The 24,735-nt window shown below is 52.4% G+C and overlaps 1 protein-coding gene across 4 annotated transcripts in view; it reads left to right on the forward strand.

Moving 5' to 3' along the window:
- The window catches only part of GPR156 (G protein-coupled receptor 156), a 24,993-nt gene extending 714 nt beyond the window's left edge, over positions 1–24,279 (forward strand). Inside the window, exons 1-12 of one of the 4 annotated variants that reach the window (XM_042031725.1) lie at positions 7–105; positions 6,924–7,038; positions 8,144–8,291; positions 8,403–8,547; positions 11,177–11,313; positions 13,499–13,634; positions 14,515–14,625; positions 15,625–15,750; positions 16,194–16,289; positions 19,034–19,270; positions 21,465–21,623; positions 22,173–24,279. In XM_042031725.1, the coding sequence (XP_041887659.1) occupies positions 8,443–8,547; positions 11,177–11,313; positions 13,499–13,634; positions 14,515–14,625; positions 15,625–15,750; positions 16,194–16,289; positions 19,034–19,270; positions 21,465–21,623; positions 22,173–23,357 (2,292 nt within the window). In that variant the 5' untranslated portion in view covers positions 7–105; positions 6,924–7,038; positions 8,144–8,291; positions 8,403–8,442 and the 3' untranslated portion in view covers positions 23,358–24,279. Of the gene's footprint in view, positions 1–6; positions 106–6,923; positions 7,039–8,143; positions 8,292–8,402; positions 8,548–11,176; positions 11,314–13,498; positions 13,635–14,514; positions 14,626–15,624; positions 15,751–16,193; positions 16,290–19,033; positions 19,271–21,464; positions 21,624–22,172 lie in introns of those variants that run through there. The other 3 variants (XM_042031724.1, XM_042031727.1, XM_042031726.1) reach the window with 3 other exon arrangements.
- Positions 24,280–24,735: the final 456 nt, after the last annotated feature.

Raw genomic sequence — 24,735 nt, forward strand, 5'->3', positions numbered from 1 at the left:
GCCGGCGCCGAGCTCCGCGTCCCGCGGCGGCTGCGGGGCTGCTCCCGCCGGGCTCCCGCAGGTTTCCGCAGGCTGGCACCCCGCGCACGGGTGCCGTCCCCGCAGGTGGGTCGGGGGCTCCGCCGGGCGCGGTGTGGGGAGAGAGGGGCCGGCAGCCGTGGCTGGGGCTGTGAGCGGGATGGCTGAGACGAGGGCGCCCGGGCTACCTCCCGAGTTGCTTTCCTGCCCTGGCGCTCTTCGCTTTGGTGGTTTTGCTCCCCGTGCCCCTTTCCGCACAGCCTGCGCGGTGCCGCCGGCGAGACCCCAGCGCAGCGAGGCCGCGGGATGGGCTGGCAGCCCCGAGTGCTCCCGCCTGCGGCACGGAGCCGTGGGCTGGGCGCGCTTTAGGGGGATGCAGCGCGCCTCGTTCGCCCTTCGCTGCTTGGCTGTGCCCGGAGTGCGCCCCTGAGCTGGAAACGGGGCGGGCTTGGGCCGGTGTTTTGTAGCTCTCCAGAAAGTACCGTCCTGAAGGCTCCAAGCAGCCCCGGGAAGGCGCCTGTGGGAGCGGGAGCCTGCCGGCACCTCGCGATGGGAAAGGGCTGCCTTGCAGGATGCAAAGATGTGAATGAAGCTGCAGCTCTAGGTCAGTTTTTTCTAACCAAACTGCTGTTACCTGGGCGAGCCGTGTGCTTTTCGGAGTTCAAACTGGGGAGAAGAAAAGTTGCAACCAGCTCCACGGTGCAGCAACCTGCTGGGTGTAGAGGGAGAGAGAGGGACCCGTGTGGCCTGGGTTCACAGGCATGAGAGCCCCCCTAGGAAACGCTCCAGGACCCAGCTTGTTTGCTTCTCCTTGGCTGCCAGAGTTGAGCATGACACAATTCCCAGGGGCTTGGTCACGTCTCAGGGAGGGGTGGCTCATGGACCCAGAGCTGGATTTTCCGCTGCCCCACAGGTGCTCTGCATGCTGAGAGGGGCAGGGAGGAGGCCAAGGGAACCAGATCCCGGGTAACCGGGAGCTGCCAGTGTTGAGTTGCAGCTGGCATTTCTAATGCGTCCTTGGCGCAGCTGCTGCATCGCCTCACCCACCTGCTGCCGGGCACTGGATGTGCCACTCTCATTGCCGACCCTGTGCTGACACAGTTCACAAGTAGCACTTTCCACACAGGTTTGGTTGTGCCTCCAGTTTTGGAGCTGCCCCTCTCCACCCCTGCGCAAGCCTCACCGCTGTCTGCAGGGAGCCGGGCTGGCAGACCTCGTGTTAACCTTGATGTGGCCTTGCCCCTTGGTGGGGGGCTTGTTTTGCCCAGCAAAGAGATGAGAAGCCTGAGCAGGGCACCACTGGGTGCAGTTTGGCAGCCTGTGGTACCTGGGAGGGAAGCCAGAGAAGCTGTGGACATCTCTGGCTTTCAGAGCCTTAAGTCAAATCTGTCTCCTAGGGGAAAATATTCCCTGCTGCTTGGTCATCAGGGGTAAGGTGAAAGAGCTGCAGTGCTCTGTTTTCCTGTCTCTTTAAGGACTAAATGTGTCACTTGATTTCCAAAATCCTGCCAAATTTAAAAGGAAAAAAGTTAAATAGAGAAAAAACATGCTGACCTTGTTAGGGCTAGAAGCTGTCCCCATGCTTGGGGCTGTGTGGCTTTGCAGCCCGGCCATCCTAGCCCTGTGTGTGAAAGCACAGGTGTGCTGGTGCTGCGAGGGGATGGTGTCTGATTGCATGGAGGAGCAGCTGTAGCTTTCTGCCAGCTTTGGAAATGGAGAACTCTTGAAGGCATATGCTTAATGTGAAACATAACTTTATGGAAATATTCCTTCTGAGGCCTCTTCCTCTGCATTTGATAGCTCGGCAGCAAACAGCTTCAGTGGAGGTGAGCTTCTGCTTTTAATTAAGTCATACACACCTCAACCACAAGGTAGATCTCCCTTGTAAATCAAAGTACTAAATTATCAGGCTTTTTTACCTCTTATTCATGATGGCTCTCTAAAGATGGTACAGTTAAGACAGAAAAAAATTGCAGGCTACACCTTCCTGTAAGGCTGTTTAGCATGTTCCTGTTCATTAGGCTGGTGCAAACACCTGGAAGGCAGAGGGAGCTGATGGAAGAAGGGATGTAGGAGCCTCCAGCAGCAGTGCTTGGGGCTGAGCTGTGCTTCAGAGCAGCATATTGGGGCACATGCCCAAAGGAGAAAGTAGCAGCCTGGGAAATGGCCTGGGAAAAGGCAGCTTCCTGAAGCAGGTCATGCATGTGGATGGATGGGAGCAGGTATAAAGTCAGCAGAGGCACCGGGAATGGGCACAGAGCTCTGAGAGCTGGTAATGCTGCACCAGTCACAGCACCTTGAACAGCGTCCTGGTGGAAAAGTGTGAGTGTCACACAGCCACAGTGGCGTCCTGCAGCATCCTTGTCCTGTGACAAGGTGCCAGCCTCCCTGGGGCAGGGATTCAGGATTGACCAGACCCGCAGACAGAGGGGCTCACGGTTTGCCTGCAGCAACTACCAGGGCAATTGTGAAGCAGATGCAGGGGGATTTTTGCACACCTCCAGCCTTTCTTCTCTTTGGCTGTGTCTGGCAGTGTGGCAGGCAGGAGCTGGGTTTCTGTGGGCATGGGGCATGGTGGCCATACAGTTTGGCCCTGCAGCCAGCCCTGGCCACTTCTGCCTCTTTGTGGTGAAGGTGCAGTTCAGCATGAAATTGGCCATGTGTTTCTGGAGAGGCAGCCCCTGCCACCTCACTTTCAGGTCATCTGCCACATGGCCAGCCCTTGGAATGGAGACCTTCCTTACCCAGCGCTTGGGAACGAACAGGAAGGTTGTCCATAGAGGCAGAAAAACACCTTACAGGTGTGGTCTCCCACTAATAAATGAAATGACTGATTAAGTTGTTATGGAGCAATGAAAACCCAGGATTTTCGCCAAAGTGGTGAAAAGCCTCTGCATATCCTTACTGTCCATGCAGCACCCCAGCACCCAGCTGCAGGCAGAGGCTTGGGCACGGGGAGGGCATGGGAGAGCAGCACCGCTCCTTCTCAGAGCGGTGCTTGGGGCGTGTCCCCTGCCTATTTCTGCGGGAGGCAGCTGTGCCCTCCTTGGCCCCAAGTGGTGAGGCTGCTGTCTTGCAGCAGAGATCCCACTGCCTCGCTCACTGACTTGCAGGAAGGTGAGCTTCCACCAGCATGAAGGATGGTGGGGTCCCAACCCCTGGACTTCCAGCCACTTCGGGGAGGTAGAAGGAGGTTTGTGCTCATTTCATCCATGTGCTGCTCAGCAGCTGCTACAGCTGGACACGAGGGAGGGCTCAGGTCTCTGAGTGGCACAAAGTCGCTCCTGGGCAGCTCCAGGGATTTGGTTTAGCTCCCCATCAGCTCTGGTCAAATTGGCCTCATCTGCAGCCTGCTCCCTGTGCCTCTTGGTATTCCCACCTAATTTCCCTTCCTTTGAGCATCTCCAATCTAGTCTGTCTCTGTTTCTCACATGCCTATCATTGCACAGCAATTATGGTTAGAGAGTTAAAAGCCTTATCACCTCCTTAGTTGGAGAAGTGTGAGTCAGCTCCTCGCAGGACTGTGTGGTGGATCAAAAAAACCAATGATTTTTTTTTAATGGAGGTTTCCTTCATTCAAAATGTAAACTACAGAACTGAAAAAAGCCATGTGGGTATTTAACCTGCATTTATAAAGTTAAAAAGTCTAGAGGCAGAGCTAAATGTGCCAGCCTCGTGCCATCCTCCCAGGCTGAGGCAGCTACAGCGGACAGATGTGCAGCGAGATCAACATTCAGAAGTTATTTCCTATGTGGTCTTGGGACATGCTTTCCAAAATGGTAGGAGGCTTGAAAATCACACTTAGCTTCAGTCAACACAAAATTTCAGGTTTGAGAGTCACACGGTGAGCTCCCCATGCATCCAGAGACAGAGGCACCTTGTCCTGCATCTCCCTCCTTTGTGTGCAGCAGGTCCTGCAGCTCCTGGTGGTAGTCCTCCATACCCTGGATGGGAATCACCGAGTGGGAGCATAGGCAGGGACACTGCCTGGGTGGGAAGATGAGCCCATTTGGGCTCTGTGATGTGCTCCATCATGTGCCTGTGCACTGAGCTTTCTGTCTATCTGTGAGGTATGAAGATATCTGAGGGGCCTGGAAGTGGTTCTGGAAATCCCAGGGACAAGACCAGAATGAAGCACAAGCACAGGACAGTCCCTGAGAAGAAGGGTGACAATTTTGTAGCTCCCCAGTGTTCCTGGGGATTGAGCCTTTGTAACCCAGGTTTTAGGATGATGTGATAGGTAGGGTTTCTTTGTTTTCTTTCTTTTTCCTTTTGTGTTTGCAGGGGAAAGCATGAGAATGTAGGTGCTGAAGTTTTAAATATAAAGTTAAAATAGTCTTCAGATATGCTGTGTGTTTTAACTCACAGTTTTTAAGTAGCTTCATCGCGGAGGCTATTGCAGTAAGTCTGTGACTTTTTTTGATCACCTTGGGGATGGCAATATTGCAGGTTTCTCAGGCCAAACAAGAAGGGATCTTGTTGGACAAGAAGAGCAGAAGGAAAAAGCAGGAGCCTGTCTCGGAAGTGCCAGATTTCTGAATTGCACAACCCCATCCCGTGGTGTTCACGTTGCCAGAACAGTTATCCGGATGATTTTCCGCTGTCAGTGTGCAGCCCCGTGTCCTGTCAGCCGAGCCTGCTCCTCACCAGCAGACCTCCACCTCCCACCAGGAGTGGCAGTAGCAGCACAGCCCATCGTGGCTGAGCCGAGGTCTCCTGCTCCTTTCCTGAAACAGCAGCAATGTCTCTGCCCTTTGCAGATTGCTCCTTCTCCCCAGCTGTTCTCCTCTGCCTCTGGCCACACAGCCGCTTTCCCAAAAGTTCTTAGCAGATGTTTCTCCAGATGTGCTCCTTGCAGACGGGTACATGTACCATTTCTCTGTCTGGGCTGGTATGACCAGACAGGATTGCAGAGCTCATGAAGACTGGCACATTTCTGAATGCAGCTGTTCTGCTGTCTGTGATTTGACATCTTCAGTTTTCCACTTTTGATTCCCCAAGTAGTGCTGTCACCTTTGGGAAGAAGCCTGTCTTTCAACACTACATCAAAATGAACCTGTTGGGGTGAAAAGTTCATTCTGCCCGCTCTGGGTCTATACATGCTGTGCCAATTTTTCAGCTTCTTTAAAGGGTTTTTTCCTGGTTTTTTCAAAAGAAAGGTTTTGAAGGGAAGAAGAAACTTTGAGAGAATCAAGATGCATTTAGATGATGTCAACTGCATCTATTTAGAGGGCTATTTATCAGTTAGTCTACAGTTTCTCAGCACTGTTAGATATTGGACTCAGTGATCTTGGAGGTGCTTTCCAACCTTAGTATTCTATGATTCTGTATCTATCCCTGGAAGTGTTCAACAAACGTGTAGATGTGGTGCTTAAGGACATGATTTAGTGGAGGGGTTGCAAGTGCTGGGTTAATTGTTGGACTCGATGATCTTAGAGCTCTTTTCCAACCTAAATGGTTTTAGGGTAAGTATTCCTGGGTCTTGACAGATCTAAAGAAACAGGTTTTTCAGGCCTGGAGATCAACCATTGAGGTGGCCACAAATTGCTTTTATCCAAATACTGGTTTTAGCAGTCAGTGCTTCCCTTTTATCTTAGAAGATGATGGTGCTAATATTTTTCATGTGGTCTAGTCACTTGTTTCCTATCAACATGTGGCTTTTTGGATCATGTCCACGTGCAAGCTGATGGATGTATTTGGCCTCTGTGGCCAAATACTCTCCACCATGTCCCAGGCAGCCAGAAGGTGCAAGGCCACAGAGACTGAGGGCAGCAAGGGGAGAGCAAGGCAAGCAGAGGTGTCAGGTTCCTTCCAATCCAAGCTGTTCTGTGATTCTGCTCTGGAAGTGATCCACTGGAATTGGTTGGCATTTCAGTCTTAAAAAAACCCCAAAAAACCAAACCCCACAAGTCTCTGCTCTCAACAGACCCTCACATTTTAAGGATTGGGGTGTTACCTGTTGTTGTCTGTCCCCACAACCATTGCCCAACTCACCCTGAGGGTCAGTGACCCCCACCAAAGTGCTGATCCCCCCTGGATCCTCCCTAGGCCATAGAGAAGCATTCCTGCCAGCTCTCACAAGAGGCAGGAGCTGGGCTGGAAATGCCTGTTGCCTTTCAGCGACAACTGCACTGGTGCTTGCTTTGTTGCATACTAATGAATGCTAATTGGCTGTGGCTTGTTATCAACATTGTGTGGGAACCGTTTGCAGAATGCCAGGGTGGGGGTTGGGGAGACCCACCTTCTGCCTTCCTCCGAGGGGTGGCCTCTTGGGTGGATGAGGGCTGAGCTGATGCTCCTTGTGGTGACATCTCCATTTGTGAGCCATGGGAAGGCTGTGCCTGCTGGCCTCATGCCAGCCTTGGTAGTGGTGCACCTGCCAGGTGTGTTCCCCCTCTGACATGGCAGAAGGTTACAAGGAATTATAGGGGTTTTTGTCTTTAAACCCACCTAGGGGCATGGGGAGGAGCTGAGCCCCATGGAGGCTGGGCAGTGCTCACTTTCAGGTCTTCTCAGCATCTAAGGTTCAGTGCCCCTCTCCTACCTCCATCCCCACCCAGCCCCTCCACATTGTCCATTGGTCTCTTTGAACTCTTCAGCTGGAGCCTGTCTCCTACTCTCCACTGCGCTTCCAGCATTGTAGCAATCCTGGCATTCACTGCAGCAGCTGGATATCTCCTGCAGCCATGCCTCTTTTCCCATCACTCACCCTGAGCTATTGAGGGCATGAAAACCCCCAGAAGATGATCCTGCTGGAGGGGGGAAACACCACCACAGTTTGCTACAAGCTGGAGGGAGGGAGACTTGATGGGCCTGGGTGGCTTCAGCACTCTTGAAAAACACCTCTTTACACACCGTGTGTGTAAAATCTTCAGTCTGGCTGATGTGTGATACTGTGGTTGCAGGACACAGTGAGCTGATCTCACTCTGGGAAAAGTTCTGGCAGGGGCAGGACGGTGCCTGGACCCACAGTACATGAAGGCTTCTGCCAGCAGGAGAGCTGGGGTTATTGCTTCAGAGGTGGGTCTGCTAATTTTGGACAAGTAGCCCACTGACCTTGATGTCCTTGGGCTGGGACTTGTAAGCAATTTCTCTAAAGCTGAAAAATCAGTCTACACTCGAGCTGAGAACACCACCTGTAGCTCTTCTGGCATTTGAATCCCGATTACGCCCTGTGACAAACATCGAGTTTCAGACCAGGTCCTGGTGACCGTGCTTCTTTTTAATTTACTCTTTCTTTGCTCACATAATGACAGGAGTTTTTCCAAAGAAAGGACTTGTAAGGTGAGGGCATCAAATTGTCAGGAGCAGCAACAGGGAAGGATGGAGCACCAGCCAGGTGCAGGGGATGCTCCACCAGGGAGCAGCCCCGAGGAGCATGATAGGGATAATTTTTCCCTCCCACCTGTTGTTAGGAGCAAATAGGGAGCGAGCTGTTGCACTTCCTCAGCTGCTAACGACGATGGGAGACTTGCTTATGGTCGTGTGCTGGAAGCTAATTAAACCTGGTGACAATGGTAATTGAGTAAGGATGCTTGAGGATAAGTATGACCTCATGTCTAAAATGGTAATGAGGCCTATTAAAATCCACACCAAAAAGAGAAATGAAAGGGGGAGCAGAGGAAAGGTGGTGCAAAGGGAGCAGGAGCAGGCGGGGACAATACCTGGCAGCCAGAGCACTGGGAGGGAGGGGGAGCACGGAGGTGTCAGGCTTCTAAATGTCCTTAATAAACAGCCAGCTCTTCAGGTAGCCAGGCTGCACCTCGGGCCAAGTCAGCCAAAACGCTGGGCTCAAGCACCTTCCCCTCGGCTCACCCAGGCCTGGGTGTAGGTCCTGTTAAGCGATGGCAACACTTGTTGCTGTTTGTTGTTGTCTTCACTCGCTGGTCCTTTGCTGGAAGAAGGGGACGTTCCATGAAACCAGCAGTTGCTGCCAGTGCAAGGAGGGTACTTGCAAAATGACCCTGAAATTGCTCCAGCACAGGAAAATGCATTGGCAAAGGAAAGCTGCAGCGGGTTCAGGGTGCCATGCTCTTTCTTGGACCAGCACAGCACCTCATTTCAGCTCCCAGCTGGGATACAGGGGCTGGGACCACTGTGACCCTCCACACGGGTTGTTTTGCAGGGTGGCGTAGCAGTGCTGGGGATGCCACCGTGCTCCATGGGAGGAGCCCAGGTCCCGAGTTGAGTCTCCTGCTGCAGAGGACACCCCGAGGGACATTGGGAGGGGTCGCTCCCTGTCCTGACCCTGGATGTGCATCACATCAGTTTTGGTAAGCTCAGCCCCGGGCTGCTGGACCCTTCCCTGTGCCCACTGACGGGGGGGATATGGGGCGTGCCAAAAGTTTCTTCCCCCTGGAGAAAGCCAACTCTCATCCTTCCAGCAGGGCAAAGGTGCGGCTGGATGACGGCTGAGGATGTGCTATGGAGCTGGGATTCAACTGCTCTGAGCTCTGTGATGGCAGCTCCCATTTTGGCAGCCAGGAGCAGCAGCAGCGGGCGCTGCAGGAGCTCTGCACTGTGACAGTGGTATGTATGGATGCAGCAGGATGTATGGATGCAGGGGAGCACTCTGGGGCTTGAGGTTTGCTCTGCAGAAGTAGATTTGGGGGAGGGATGAAGAGGGGGTTGCAGCTGCCAAGTAATCCCAGTCCTGCTGAAGGCAGCACACTGTCACCTCCTGGTTGGCCTCCAAGAAAAGCCCAGTCTAGGTGACACCCAGCAGTTATCCAGAAGGTGAGACAGCATCCACAACAACCAAGTCATGTCAAGCAGCCCTCCCATGTGTCGGCCAGCTGCTTAGGATTGACCTGAGATCGCTCCATCTGCCCATGACCTTTCCTGTCCCCTTTAACTTCAAAGTGCTTTTCAAATATGAAGAGAGCAGGATTTAATTAAAAGTCATCATCTATAATAAATGGGACCTCCCCCCCCCACTAGTAAGCCAGTAGAAATGACACTGGGATGCACTCAGTTGCAGCTGGCACCACGTGAGGCTGCTGGATGGAGCGGCAAGGCTTGGCCCACTCTGCTCTCCATCACGTCCTGCATGACCATGGGCCTTTAATTAAAAGACTGTAAGCTGCTTGGCTCCTCTGGCTCTGGCAGCTGGCTTACAATTAATATTCCCCCTGCCAGGACCAGGATTTACTCTGCTCAGCAGCCAGCAAAGCGCTCCATCAACTTCAAGTAGCATCAACATCCAAGGAAACAGCAGTCAGGTGGGAGGGTGTGTGGGAAAGGAAAAGTGGAGATCATAGGGGTGTTTCTGATCCCTGGGTGGTTGCTGGGAATAGGGTGCAGTAACACTTTTGACAGCAGCCAGAGGTGAAAAGCTTTTGCTGGTGGATGCATCTGGGAGAGAAGTGCAGAAGCCCCAGAACGCTGAGTTTGCCCTGCTCACCTCACTGGCAAAAACCAGGTGTTACCCTTGGGCCCGAGCAGGCAGGACACAGAAATAGAATGGCATTACAGCCTTGTACCAGCCCTGTCAGCTCCAGTCAGGGGGAGGGCGGGCCTGATCTGTGCTGAATGATGGGGTTTCTACAGAGAGTCCTGGTGTAAGTGGGGGACTGACCTGACTGACCATCTCCACCATCTGGTGTACTCTTCATTTCCCAGAGAAGCAAAAGAGTCCCCAGGGAATAGCAAGAGGGAAGAGGAGGTGGGAAGCAGTTTGCAGGAGGCAGATGAGTATCCCCCAGGGATCCTTCCATGCTGCTGCAAAGCGAGGCTGAGATGCGCATGCAGCTGTATCCCAGCAGCAGCAGCTCTCAGCTGGATGTCTCTCCCAGGCAGGGGCTTGCCTTTCCCAGTTGCCCTGTGTCCTGGCACCAGCACGTGAGCCGCCAGGAGCCTGTGGATCAGCCGTGCTCGTGTGGCAGTGACACGTTTTTGTTTCAAGAATTACATGTTGGCTTTAATTCTCCAATCCGTGCATTGTTCTTGTTCGCCCAGAGGAGATGAAGCCTGGCTGGGGAAGAGGGAGATGAGGCACTGACTCTAAACAAATGCCTTTCTTCTGCCTGAAGATTTATTTCTAGCAAGGTTGGAAGCAGAAACAGCTCAGACCTTGAAGTAAAAATTGGAAGTTTGGGGCCGTGTCAACTGTCAGGAAAAGTAGTTTTCTGCAATAGAAATTGGATACAGAAATACCTGAGAAAGGACTCAGCACCAGAGAAGTTAGTGAGGAGGTGTGTGATCCCAGCTCAAACCCCATTCTCCTCCCTCCCCCTTAAAGGGGATGTGCCAGCACTTTAATAAAAGTGATGCTTTTTTTAAGGAAAAAAAAAAAGTCAGTAACCCACACATGCACACCCTGTTAAAAACGCTGGAGCATTTTAGATCAGCAGTGGAAGTAGGTTTCTTGTTTCACATAGGATCGTTTTATCCGTTTTATGTTAATAAGGAGATAGCAGAGAATATTTTTAAATGGAGATTTAAACCCATAAGGTGGCTTGTGTGCAAGGAGAGAGGTGCCTCCATCATACCCACTTTGGGAGTGTCCCTCAAAAGCCGGTTCTCAGCTGATGTGTGCCTGGGACCAAGTTAGTTTCCAGCTGGGAGATGGGTGGAGCCCAGCTCGGTGTGTCACTGCCTCTGAAAAACGCTGTCACACTCCCTTTGCTGTGCTCCTGCCCCGACTGGCAGCTCTGCTGCTGGCTCCCAGTCACGTCCGCCAGCTGGTCACTTGTCTGCTGCAGGGAGGGGTAAGGGTGGGAGCCAAGAAGCATCTAAAGAAGCATGATGCCAACTGGGGGACCAAGGGAGAAAAAAACCTTTCTCCAAAGGTTTCTTTCCACAAGACAGTGGGGAACCATTGCCCATGTTCCTGTGTCCCAGAGCCAGGGCTGCCTGAGGTTTATGAATTGCTTGTACAGCGTCATTGTGGATTTGGCTAGTTGGCCATAAGAAGAGGGTCCTGGACTGCTGTGTCCTCCTGAGCACTCAGCAAGGGACAGAGCACATGTCCTGGCCACACACATCTCAGTGGCCCTACCTGCAGGACTTGGTCTGGTGCTGGAGTGTCTTCTTACCAGGAGCTGTGGTTTCTAGCTGAGCAGGGTAACTATGGGAGTGATCATGCTGGAGTAGGGACCTTCTTTGCTGAGAGCCCCACCAATGTCCTTTTCTCCCTTATCCCTCTTGCCTCCCGCAGACATCTTTTGACCGCAGTGTGAAGAGCTCCCCATCCTTCTCTGCTGGTCTCCTGGGAGTTGTGTGGACATTCCTGACTGGAGGAGTCCTGCTAGCACTCTTCTTTCTCATCTTCACAATTCGCTTCAGGAAAAACAGGTAAGGGCATCCCTCTTCTGGGAGATTCCCCTGAGCTGGAGTAGCAGAGTCAGGCTCCTTCAGGAGCAGGCTCTGAGCTGATGACCAGCTAAGGATCAGGAGGGTACAAGCCTGAAGGAGCAGCACGGGGCAAACAAGGGTAATGCCAGGGGTGTTGCAGCTTTCTCCATCACACAAAGTTTTGATCACTGGTGGAGACAGTCCTGTTTGGACTGCTCCTTTCCTCCCCAAGGCAGGGAGCTGTAGACAGGATGAGAGGAAATAGCTTCAGGAAATGCATCAGGGGAGGTTCAGGTTGGACACCAGGAATAATTTTTTCACTGAAAGTGTTGTCAAGCACTGGAACAGGCTGCCCAGGGAAGTGGTGGAGTAGCCATCTCTGGAAGTGTTCAAAACAGGATGTGGCACTTAGTGCTGTGGTTTGGTTCCCATGGTGGTGTTTGGTCAAAGGTTGCACTTGATGGTCTTGGAGGTCTTTTCCAACCTTAATGATTCTCTGACTCTATGGGTGCCCTCTGGTGTGACACAGACAGTGATGCATGGTCTCATCCTGGAAGTGCTACTCCATAAAACCATCAACAGGAGTGGGCAAAAAGAGAGCTCATTTCCTTTGCTGTTCCACATGCTTGAGAGCATCGCTCTGAGCAGCACAGCTCCATAGCAAAGTCATCATACTCCCCACAGTGCACCATGTCCTTCTGCTGTTGGGCCACTCATACTTTGAAGATATTGATAACCCTTTTTGATCTTGGTGGTTGCTCATATTGGTGGGGAACATGATCTCCATTGGTGAGAGAAGCTGGTGAAGTACAAACTTTTTTTGGTGCTGATCAGTCTGCACAAAGTAGATAAAAAGTCTTGCTCCCCTGAAGGCAGCATAAATCCAGCAGAAGGTTCAGCAATTCCTCATAGCTCAATCTGTCTCAGCCAGTGCTGGGCCTTCCTCAGCAATTCTGGGTCTCGGCTGCCTCTTTGCCACCTTCTCCTCAGCTTCATTGGTCCCTTGGTATCTCAACTGCTTCCTCCCCCAGGGATACATCCCTCTGCCAGGCTTTACCTTTGCTCTCCATGTGCCATTGTTTTGCACAGAGGCATACATCTGAGTGCAGCCTGGACTGATGCTGTTTGAGTTCTCTGGTTGCTTAAAGGAATTTAATGCTCCTGACAGCCACTGTGCAGTCGGGAGGGTCCTGCCCATAAGGGTTTGTGTTGAGAGCCGTGTGCCTGCTGCAGTGCATAAGCTGCATCCCAGTCTGAAGCACCTCATTTACTGAGTGGTGTTGAGTTCAGTGGCCACCTGAGCTGATGTTCTCAGAATGGGCTGTACTGAGTGTGTGTTATTTATTTGCTCTGCAGTAAATAAATACTGGTCTGCCTCCTGAATCTGGGAGGGCAGAGGAGACCTTTCTCAGCTGCAGCTGAGACCATGAGCTGGTGAATACCTTTCTCCAAGGGCTGAGACCTGGTGAGGAAGGCAGGGAGGGGGAGAGACAGGTTGAACCCCAGGCTTAGAGACTGCAAGACAGCAAGCCAGGAAGGAGCTCAAGGAGAGAGAAAAGTAATGACCTGGCAGCAGATGGAAGGGGCAGAGCTATTGGGGGGGATGGCAGGAGGTACAGCTTTCACTCAGTGGGCTTGCTGGGAAAAGGTGACAGGTCATGAGAGATCAGTGGGTTGATTCTCCCCTCCCTGAATACAGTTACAGGATTATGAGTGATGGGGTGAAATTACAGAGGGGACACTGTAACCTGAACGTTGCTGGCAGCTTCCTGAAGTTGAGACTGTGCTGAGTGTGGAGGTATCTCCTCAGAGGAAGGAGCAGTGGGAACGGCCTGTTCCTGGGGACATACATAGTTCTTGCACCCAAAGCTTACAGCTGGGGACAATCACCCTGGGCTTCATTGGTGTGCTTTTCCACTTCTGCCCCTCTGCAGCAGAAGTGTTGCCATAGGGCTAAATGAATACTTTAAGGATTGTGAAGCACTCCAGCAAGAAAGGGGAGAGGATGGGGCCACAGAGCAATGGCTGAACTTTTGGAGCAGTGGTGAACAGCTCAGGCTGGGGGTGGACAGTGTGTCAGCATCCCTTATGACCAACATTATCCCTGTAAGGGGACCTCGCCCCTGTGCTGCCAGGTCATAACACTCAGTAACTGTCATCATCTTCCCTGCTTTGTTTCCTGGAGGATTGTGAAGATGTCCAGCCCCAATCTCAACATTGTGACCCTGCTGGGCAGTGGCCTGACTTACACAAGTGCTTACCTCTTTGGGATTCCAGAGCAGAGCCTGCCGTCTGGAGACTCAATGGAAAAGCTTATTCAGGTGAGCGGGGGTTTTGCTGGGATGGGCACCTTGACGCGTGTCCAGGCCTGTTTGTACGTGCTCTCTCCCAGCCAGTGTCACCTGTACAGGCTCCGTCCCAGCCCAGCCTGTCACCACCCCGCTGCTCAGCTGGGCTGTGGCTTTCGCCTACGCAAAAGGCAACCAGAGCTTTCCGTCTGAATGGCCTTCGCTGTTCTGCAAACCACATCTGCACCGAGGAAGGGATTCGAGGCAGGTCCCCGGGGAGAGGTCCCGCAGGCAGGCAGGCTGCTGGGCTTGTAAAAGTGCAGCAGGGAGAGGGGAGCCCAAAGGGAGATGAGATCCCCCACACAGCCACCACTGCCCGACACAGCACAGGTGCTTTGAGGCTGTGGGTGAGTTTTTTGGCTGCAGAGCAAATCTTCATCAAAACACTCACCTGTGTGATGAACCCCCATGTTCTGACCTGAGGCAGCCACCCTGCCAGACTGAGTGGGTGTGCACCCATGTGGGGGAGTGGGACATGGGACAGAGCACACCCTGCATCCTGCTCAGCCGGTGGGCTGAGGGTAGTTAACAGAGGTGCCAGCAAGGGATTTATTGGTGCTGGGACCTTCTGTGCCCCTGCTGCTCACTAGCTGTCTGTCTCTCCCTGCCTGCTCCTCCAGTGAGAGTCTCTAGGGATGGGGAGGAAAAGTTAGGCAGCAGGCATGCCTACAAGAAAAATCTGTGCCTTTGAATTTATTTCACCCTGTGGTCAGCTTCCTGATATCTGATACCACCCTCCACAAGTCAGAAGACTGTAGACATGTCCCCACCCATCCTCATTGCATCCCAGGGTGGGAGGGTGGGAGGTGTCCCTGCCAGCCCCTTTCAGCCCCCCTGCTCTGACCCCTGGCAGGTGAGGCTCTGCCTGCTGTGCGTGGGGACCTCCCTGGTGTTTGGTCCTGTCCTGGGGAAAAGCTGGCGGCTCTACAAGGTGTTCACCCAGAGGGTGCCGGACAAGCGGGTGGTGAGTACGCAGCACCTGGGGCGGGAAGGGACCGTGGCAAACTTTCCAAGGAGGGCAAACACCAGCAAGTCCCAAACCAGTGTGGGATACAGATAAAACTGGCCCACGACAGGGACGGATGCCACAATGACAGCTCTAGTTTCACACCTGTCTGGGCATGGGCCCCTCATTTATTCCTGCACAATGAGGCAGGAGCTTTTCCACTCTACAGGCAAGTGGGTTCCCCGGTGAGTCCCAGCCCCATCACTGAGCAGTGTTCTCATTTTACATTGGCCACATGCCTTCATTACGCTACACACCAGTGTTTGTGTTCAGGTCTGGGCTGATTGTTTTTGTGGGATGAAAATAAACCAGGTGTCCTCAAAAGCATCTGATGTAGGGCCGTCCCCAGATGCATTTGATCTCCTCTTGAAGGCAGGAAGGGAGCGCTGGGTACTCCTCTGCAGCACTTAAGGAAGGGGATTCAGCAGCTGGGAGGGAAATGGGAAATTCGAGCACGTAACAGTGCACTTACAACTTTCAGTGGTCACTTTCCAGCAGTGAAAAGGTCTCAGGTGAAAGATGGGACAAGAGGGTTTGCAGCAGAACTGGGTACCAGCAAGGACTCCTGTTCCACACTGGGATCTGTGTTTAACTTGCAAAATGATAATCCTACCAGGTTTTTTTCTCCACCCTTTTTGTCTCTTCTGGTGATGTGGGCATAAGGGATGATAGCCTTGTTTTGGAAAAACTGTTTTCTGTCATAGCATTTACCTGCTACCCACACCATCAGGCAGGGTTTATATCTGGCCCCAAGCCTGATTAGGTCTCCAAGAATTTGGGAGTTGAACACAGAGATCCTGTGGCCAACTCAAATGTAGGTGCTGGGCACCTCTCTGGGGGAAGTAGTAGGATGGACATGTCACTTGAAAGAAACAATAGGAAGGGACCCAAAGGGATAGAGGTAATTGGTGTCCATTTGTTCCCCACAGTAACCTTTACTTTCTTGTGTGTTTGCAGATTATCAAAGACCTGCAGTTGCTGGCGATGGTGGCAGCGTTGGTGCTGGCAGACGCTGTCTTGCTCTTGACATGGGTGTTCTCTGACCCAGTGCAGTGCTTCCGAAGCCTCAGCGTCTCACTGCGGGTAAAAGGCTGAGGAGGGGCGGTGCAGGGTTTGCTGCGTCCTGAACTCTGCGGACAAAGCTGGTGGGTGGCCAGGCATTTGGAGGTGGTCTTTGAAAAACAACAGAAAGGAAAACTAGGCAGAAAACCTTCTGGGCACTCTGGATTTGGTTTATGTCTGGTCTATTACAGAGGTGAGGGTCCACTGCAAAATTTCCAGGTCTGTGCAGATCACCTGCATGACACAGGAGAGCTCCAAGGCATCTGCAGATGCTTTAGAGAAATGTTTAACCAGCCCTGCTGGCAGCAGAAGGCCAAAATCTTTTTGCTTGAACCCTCTGCCCCTCTAGCACCAGCCTTGACCTCTCCTTTCAGAAATTTACAGAGGAGACCAGCTTAAATGCATCTTCCCGTCAGTCTGTGCCAGGCTGCAGCCTTCACTTCTGCCTTTCCCTTGCCTTGTAGGCGACAGAGAAAGGCATGACGTGCTCCGTGAGCCGGGTGCAGTCCTGCGCATCGCTCTATTCCGATCTTTGGCTCGTTCTCATTTTAGGGTTTAAGGTATGTAGCCTCTTGACTGATTCTTGCATTGTATCTCACTTCCTCCCTGTCTTTCAGCCTAAACTGTTTAGCAGCACTTGTCGTTTCACTGCCTGCCCAAGCTACATGCCTACTGCAGATCCCAGCTACTCCTGTTCATCTTGTAAGCCCCCCCATTTCCAGTCCTTCCCATCTTGGGAAGGGTGAAAGCCCTGCTAGCTGCTTTTTGCCTGCCTCCTTTATGTACACTGTGCACATACATTCTCTCTAGTTCTCTCCTGGCAACCCCCTGAGCTTCATCCATCTCACTCCTTGAAACCCACATCTTGCTGTTTTTGTGTCACACTCCTTCCCTAAAGACTCCAGTGAATGACCACTGCAAAGGCGCACCAGGTGGCTCAGCCCCTGAGTCCTGTGACTTCAAACCAAAGAGGTGCTGATGACAAGTGCTTGGTCCCCACCTTTACAGGATGCTTATCAGCTTAATTACACCTCTGAGGTGCACTTTCACTGGTGAATCTCTGCACACGGCCACTCTTATTCCAGCAGTGTTAGTTATACTGATGTAACTATGTAGGTATAATTATGGCTGTAATTTTCTGTGGTCTCATGTGTCTCTGGTATGGCAGAGGCTGGACACATTTCAGAAAGCTGATGTTGATGAAGCTTGTGAGATCACAGCCTTTTTTTGGGAATGGCTTCATCTCTGCGTGCAGCACAGGCACTTCCTTTGTGATTCACTGTAATGTAATACTGACCATCTACCCAGAATCATAGGAAAAAGAGCAGAAGGGACCTCACAACACAGCCAAGTCCTCTCCTCTACATTTAATTTCAAAGATGTGAATCTAGACTGTCCTTAAAAGTCCTTTGGTGTTAGGGAATGTAGGCATTACCTGGGCTTTTAGTGCTGTGTCTCCACCTCTGATTTTGTCTGCAGTTTGTGTTAGGGTTTAGACAGGTAATGTCTTTGCCTGCAGCCCTTACAAAATCCTTTTGGAAGTAAAACATCCCCATTATCAGTTCCAGGTAATCTTTTTTAGTGTTGCATTGAATCTGGCCCTGTTCCTTCCTACTTACTGGGGGTCACAGAGTACTTCCTTGGTGGTTTCTCTGGAGTTAGTCTGGATTTACACTAATGTGAGAGGAGGCTTTATCTCTCTGCATACATAGCACGTCTTAGCATCCACGGCATTTATGTGCTCAGCCCTTTGGGAAGACAGTGTATTATCCTGGTTTTACTGGCACAGAGCAATGAACAGAAATGACTTGCCAAGGACATGCCTGGAATTAGGAGCAAAGTCCTCTGCTCAAGTTCAAAACAAACAAACAAACCAACCACTTATTCCTGTGCTTACTGAGAGTCCTAGTTTATGTTGTCTGTGTCCCAGATAGACTGTATGAATTTAAATGGGACTTTGGTGCTGGTTTTTTCCTGCTCAGGGATTAGGGGTTGGCTTGCCTTTGGGCTGTTTGGAGGTGCCCTGTGGTGGACAAGGTTATGGTCCAGTGCAGATTCTACAAAGCAGGGTCAGGCACCAGCCTGGTTCACAGCAAGGCAGGTTTCACTCTTAAAACCCCACCTTGAGAATTCATGCTGCTCTGAAGTTGGGAGTCTCACCAGAAATCTGGACATGAACCTCTCTTGCCTGTGTCCCTCCAGACCTTAGCCCTGGCAGTGGCCATCACAGTCATCAAGCAGCCACAGCACAGAGGAGTTCAGAAGGGTTGAAAAAACATCTGCATCTCATGTCACAAAGCAGTTCTTGATGCCCAAATAACAATGACTCTTAATAAAAGGCTGACACTTACTGGGTAGCACAGGAATAATGTAGGTCGTATTCCCTGTATTCCAGGTCCTTGGAGGAGATGGGACTTTGTTAGATGGTGTTTCCATATGATCCTGAAGGCAGACCATGCTCTGCACTATGGAGGCAGACAAAAAATACTTGGTGTTTCCTGCTAGTGTCACCTAGGGAAGGAGAGGTTCATCCTGCTGGGCAGTTTTATCCTGAGCACACTGGAAAAATGCATGCATGAGACCCTTGAGGAGCAGGGTGGTGAGACAGCCTGCTCTGAAACAACTGGTCTGCTTGGGGGGAGGGAGAGCCTCTGTGTACAGAGCACTTCTGTAGTGCCTTTCCCTGCTGCTGGAGTCAGGAAACAGCAAAGGGAAGGGAGAAGAATTGCACCTGGTAGTTTCCTGGATTATTGCTATTTAAAGAGGCACCAAGTACATCCTCTTCCCTCCAGTCTAAACCTCCATTTCTCCTTGCCGTCTTCTTTGAATTTCTTCTGGATATCCTTCATATCCTTCCTGCTCCTTCAGAGGTGTGTGTTGCTCCTTGATGGCACCCACTGCAGCAGCCCTGCAGAGACCTCTGCCTCCTGTCTGCCTTTGCTTCTCCTGCTCCAGGCTGCCCAAGGGGTGGTTTTCACAATTTCTCCCAGCCGTGCCCTGCTCTGTGGCAGCACCTGCTGAGCTGACTCTTGGCTCTTCATGCCTGTTGGTTGGGACCCCCCGTGCCCACCAGCACCTTCCCTCCTGCCCTGTGTCCCCAGCCCCTCTCCTGGCCTGCAGCAGCTTGCCAGGCGTTTGCCGCAGCGTCACCACCGCGCACTTCAGGTCTGCATTATAGAACAAAGAGCATTAATTAGGATTGTGCTGAGTGTATCTGAGCTCACCAGGCTTGGTGTGAGGTGGGGGTTGACACCATCAGGCTGTAATTTTCCACTCTCTGGAAACCTCTTTTTTCTGCTTCCAGAGTATCCTCCTGCTATATGGGACCTACTTGGCCGGTCTGACCGACAACGTCAGCTCCTCACCAGTCAACCAGTCCTTGACACTCATCGTTGGGGTCAACCTTGTTTTCCTGGCTGCTGGCACCATCTGCTTAGTTCACCGTTTCTTCCGTACTTGGCATAATTTGTTGTTTGGTTTTACTTCCGGAGGCATCTTTGTGTGTACGACCACAATCAACTGCTTCATCTTTGTCCCACAGGTATGCTGCCACCTCTGTCCTGTCACTTGGCTGGAAATGGGCACCTTTTCAGAGTTTAGCAACATCAGCTGTGTGGGTCAATGCACTCTCTTTCCTGCTTTTTCCCCCAAATGTTTGGACTCACCTGTACAACTCATTCTCCAAGCCCCACCCCACCCCACCCCGGTGGTTCTGCTTCCCCAAGCAAGTTTCCTGAGTCTCAAAGAATCACAGAATTGTTTGTATTGGAAGGGACCTAAAGATCGTCTAGTTCCAACAGCCCTGCTGTGGGCAGGGAAGCTTCTACTAGACCAGGTTGCTTGAAGTGCCATCCAGCCTGACCATAAATATTTCCAGGGACTGAGCCATCCACAACTTCCCTGGGCAAGCCTGTTCCAGTGTCTCACCACTCTCATAGTGAAGAATTTCTTCCTTATATCTAATCTAAACCTACCCTCTTTCAGTTTAAAGCCATTCTCCCTTGTCCTAGCACTGTGTCCTTGTAAAAAATCCATCTCCAGCTTTCTTGTCCCTTGTTGCTTTTATGTCCTGGAAAGTCTCCAAGGAGTGCAGCACTGCTGCTCAGACACCCTCCTGCAGGAACGTGCCACAGGTGACAGCCATGCAGACAGCACACATGAGGCGAGGCAGCCACTGGCCCCCTCCTCCTGCTCCATGCGGGTGGTGGGATCTGTGCTTGGTGCAGTTGTCCTCAAACCTCACATGCACACTCCCACCATGAGCTTCTGCCCCTGGCAGGGATGGAGCTGGGCACAGGCCATCCAGATGGCCCAGCCACTCTCAGAGGAGACTTCTTTGCTGCTGGTGGTCCCCAGGGGAGGCTGTCCTCCTCTGCACTTTTGGAGAAGGAAGCTGGGTTTTGCCACAAGCGAGGAGGAGGAAGAGGCGGAGGTGTTTAAAGGAAGCCTTTTGTGGTGAGGTGAGGCACTTCTGCTTCCTGTGTCCTCCAGGAGCAGCCTGGTGTGCCTGGCCACCACGTTAGTGGGAATAATGCTCCCATTGTTAGAGGGAGAGGAAACAGTTATTTACTCAGTTGAATGTTTGGAGGGATGTTTGGGCTCAAGGACATGAGGAGAGAAAGGGAGGAAGAGGTGAAGCTGATGAAGGAGCACATCTGTGCAAGGGAGGGCTCAGGGGATCTCAGCAATGTATATAAATATCGATGGGGGTGGAATAGGGAAGGGGAGCGAGGCTCTTCTCAGTGGTATCCACTGACAGGACAGGGGACAATGGGCACAAACTGAAACACAGGAAATTCTATTTAAACATAAGGAAAAGGCTGGAGTTTTTTCTGTGAAAGTTGTAAAGCACTGGAGCAGAATGCCCAGAGAGGTTGTGGAGTCTCCATCCTTGGAGATACTCAAGGCCCAGTTAGACACGGTTGTGAGCAGACTGCTCTATCTGACACTGCTTGAGCAGGGCAGTTGGGATGAATTCCAGAGGTCCCCTCCTGCCTCAATTGAGGCAGTGTAACTGCAGAGCCCCAACCCCTTAGATGAGCAGCCTTTGGGAGCAAGGATCCAAATCCCCTCTGGTGAGCACCAAGCCTGCTAGTGATGCTCTGCCAAGCTCCAGGTCTTCTGTACTGAGGGTGGAGAAGCTGATGAGCTGTACTTGCCCTCTGCCTGTACCATTTTTCTGTGGGAGCTTGAGGCCCTTGAACATTTTATTTAACTTGGATCTTTTAATTCATTACCTTGTTTTTCCTAATGGGCTTGCTTTTCAGTGGCTCATCTGAGATCAATAAACAGCTGGAGCTGGGCTGCACAAGTCTTCCAGGGAAATACTAGATGAAAAAACAGATACTAAACATTGCTCCTTTTCAGCTTGTCACCAGTGATTCGGGGATAAGGGGGCATGCGTGACACTGTCTTTGTCTGTCATGGAGTCAGGGAGTGGGGAGAAGAGGGAGGGGGCTTTTACAGTGTGCTCAGCAGTCTCAGTGCAGCCAGGCACTGACCCTCTCTGCATTAAAAGCTGGAGCTAGGAACAGGGTAGGGCTCAGATGGGTGGGAGGCTCCAAGTGACACTGCAGCCCCTCGCCCAGCCATCTCTTGCTGCCTGTCTCTGCTCCCCGTCACACCCTGCCTTTGTCTCCCCCTCTCCATCCCTTTGTCTCCTTCGCGCTTGAGCTGTGCTGCCTCCCGCTGTGTCGGCTGGGGCTCTGTGGATAACACCCTCTTCTACTCCCCAGCTCAAGCAGTGGAAAGCTTTTGAAGAAGAAAGCCAAACCACGAGCCACATGGCAAAATATTTCACCAGCCCAAGCAGGAGCTGCCGCTCGGTGTACAGCGAGGAGCAGCTCTACCAGCTCATAGGGGAGAAAAACTCCATGAAGCGGCTGCTCACCGAGGTACAGGGCTCTGCCAGCCCCCCTCCTCCAGCTTCTCCCCTTCCTTTTTGTGGGCTGAAGGCTTTGCAGGGTGGGAAGCCCTTCTTTATACCCCTGTCCACACTGTCCTCACCAGCCCCTTCCTTCCTGAGGGGAAGAACTGCTTTGTTTTGTCACACTCCAAAGCACCAAAATTTAGGCATTATCTGGAGGGCTTGAAAAAATTATGCAGGGAGGAGTGCAAGAGAGCCCGGTTCCCACAGCCTTGTCAAACATGGTTAATTTACAGGGGAGACGCTCTGTTTCAGAAAAGCCCCCAGCCTCCTGCTCCCTCACCTGCACTGCACAGGCAGAACCACCCCAGCCTGTAGAGCTGCCTGCCCAGTGAGCCCCTTCCCACAGCCACGTCTGGGGGGCTGCAGGGGAGGCTGAGGTCACACATGCTGCTGGTGTGGCTCTTGCCATGCAGAAAGGGGTGAGTTGTTTTCTGGCAGTGCCTGCTTCTAAACTGGCAGCGGTTTTGTCCCCCCTGCCCGCCCCACACTTGACAGGCTTGTTTGTTTGACACAGAAAAATGCCGTGATCGAAAGCCTGCAGGAGCAAGTGAGCAGCGCCAAGGAGAAGCTGATGAGGCTGATGTCTGCAGAGAGCGGCTGCGACCCCCGCGCGCTGCCAGCAGCTCCCTGCACCTGGAGCTCAGGGCAGCCTGGGGATGCACCAGGGGACTGCTGCACCCCGGATCCAGAGAGGGATGGGTGGCAGCCCCCCTGCTTGCTGGGTACATCACCACTTGGCAGCAATGCTCAGGCCCTCCAGAAACATGCAACCCAGGAGCCTGTTTGCTCTCAGGTGCTGCTTTTTAATACAGGGGACAGCATTGAACGTGGCATGAAAGATGTCCAGGAGTGTGGGACACCTGCAGTGCAGGGGCAGTCTCTGGAGCAGCTGCCAGGCCGGGACAACTCAGCTGGTGTAGCCTGGGAGTCGTCCCCCAAAGTCAGCTATGTAAACAGTGAGAAGCTGTGGGAAATCTTGCGAGAGTTAAGCCTGGATGGCAAAAACTACAGCCCAGCCTTATCTGCAGGACCCCCACTTGGCAACCGGGGCACCTCAGGCAAACAGGGAGAAACACGGGTGGGCCAGGAGGGCTACCCAGGCATCCACACACCCCTCAGCCCCCACCTGGCAGGGCATCGTTGGAGGATCCCATTGCCTCCTGCCTCCACACGCTTCCCTGGACATATATCCCCTCGTGCCAGCTGCAGGGTGAAGGAGGTGGGCAGTTGGGGCCATGGAGAGTCAGCACATAACTCCCTGGGAATGGGAGGGGAGATGGCTGGCAGAGGGCCCCTTCACCCCCCAGCACCATCCCCTCCAGCCGTGCCAAGGGAGGCCTGCCTTCAGCCAGAGGGGTGGCTGGGGTGGCCAGAGTCCCAGGGTGCTTCATCGTGCATCCCGCAGGAGCAGCGGCGGTGGCAGGGCACCCCGAGGGGACCCGCTGAGCCCTCGCTGCGCTCACTGTACTATTACCCAGACTCCGACTCCAGCAGCAGCAGCAGCTCTGAGGAGATGTTTCATGGCTGCCACCGACCCTGCTGCGAGGTTTGCTTCCACAGCCCACACGGCTCCCTGGACAGCAGCAGCACGGACACGGACACAGAGCCCAGTGACTGCGAGGATCAGCAGACAGAGCACCGTGGCGGGCCCCAGCCTGTGGTGAATTTCAAAGATGATCTGAAACCCACCTTTGTGTGACTGGGAGCACCCCTGCACCAAAAGCAAGTGCCCTCCCACCCCCAAAACACTGCGTGTTTTTTCAGCAATGCTAAAGCCACACATCCCTCTGAGGAATGTGCCTTGTTCTGGAATGTGGGGATCAGGAATAAACCTTGCCTCGTTCTGGTTTGCAGTGTCAGCCCCAGCCTGGTCAGCTGTGACTGCAGGCTGAGTTTGGCTGAGAGGGGGTTGGCAGCACTCAGGGAGGTGGTGGTGGCTTTGTCCTGGCTACTCTGGGCAGCTGCCTGTGTCCCACAGATAGCCAGCACTTCTGTCCATCCTGGTGCTAGCAGTGGAGAGCCCAGGCCTGGGGGGTCTGTGAGAGCCCAAACTTCATCTCCTCAGAGAGCTTTCCCTGTAAGACTTGGGTGACTGGCACTGGCAGGAAGCAGTATCCTGCCTCAGAAACAACCATTGCTTCTTGCACACCACTCCATACACACCGACTGAGGACTCCTTCCCCCGAGGCTGCCCATGCAGAGCGTCCCACTGGCATCACCCCCAGCTGGGGATGGGCAATGGATGCCAGAAGCGGATGTAGGCTGCCACTCACCTGGGGTATGCTGCTCCCAGGCAAAGCAAACTTTTGGGTTTTGGTGGGTTTTTTGTAGCATCTGAATGAGAAAATGGAGTCCAAAGGTGATATCCGTGGAGGTGTCTTCGCATTTTGTGTAGTTCAGGTGCAATGGTTGTAGGTGGGACTCAGGTCAGAGCTGAGGGGAAAGACAAGCTAGCCATTGTAAAGAAGGATCTGAAAAGGGTTTCTTTTTTTACTTTGATTTCTGGGTCTTGTGCCCTTCTGTATGTCTTTGTATGGATGATGTAGTCTGGAATAAGGTTTGTTTAAATTAATATGCTCTGTTTATTTTTTATCTTAGAAATACCAAGAACAGTAAATCCAGTGTGTGTGCCTTTTTGGGGATATTTATCATGGCATTTGAGCTTATCGTTGCCTCCACAGGAATTCAGGATGCTGAGACCTTGCACTGATGTCCAGTGCAATACAAACCTTCTGGAGAAAGGCTTGATTAAAAGGGCAGGTGTCAGAGGAATCCCAGACCTGGTTATGAACAAAGCATGTTAGCACTGCCCTCTCTGTTACCCTTTATGATGGTGAAATCCCTCACTTCTCTCTCCCTTCACTGGCGTCACCTTTTTTCTCCCTGTTGCCTCTGCAGTTTTCCAAGCTTGCATGTAGGGCAAATCACCAACCTCAGTAATCTTACGAGGAACAATATTCCCACAGCCCCTGCTTGCTTTTAAAATGGAAACACTCCAGACAGAGTGTAATTTTGTGTGTGTGTGTGTGTCACTTTTTGCTGATAGAAACAGTTTTCTTTCAGTTTTACAGCGATCT

The sequence above is a fragment of the Corvus kubaryi genome, unplaced genomic scaffold, assembly GCF_017639235.1.
Source record: "Corvus kubaryi isolate FWS band 111438036 unplaced genomic scaffold, C.kubaryi_AGA036_p1.0 37341, whole genome shotgun sequence".
Classification (NCBI taxonomy): Eukaryota; Metazoa; Chordata; class Aves; order Passeriformes; family Corvidae; genus Corvus; species Corvus kubaryi.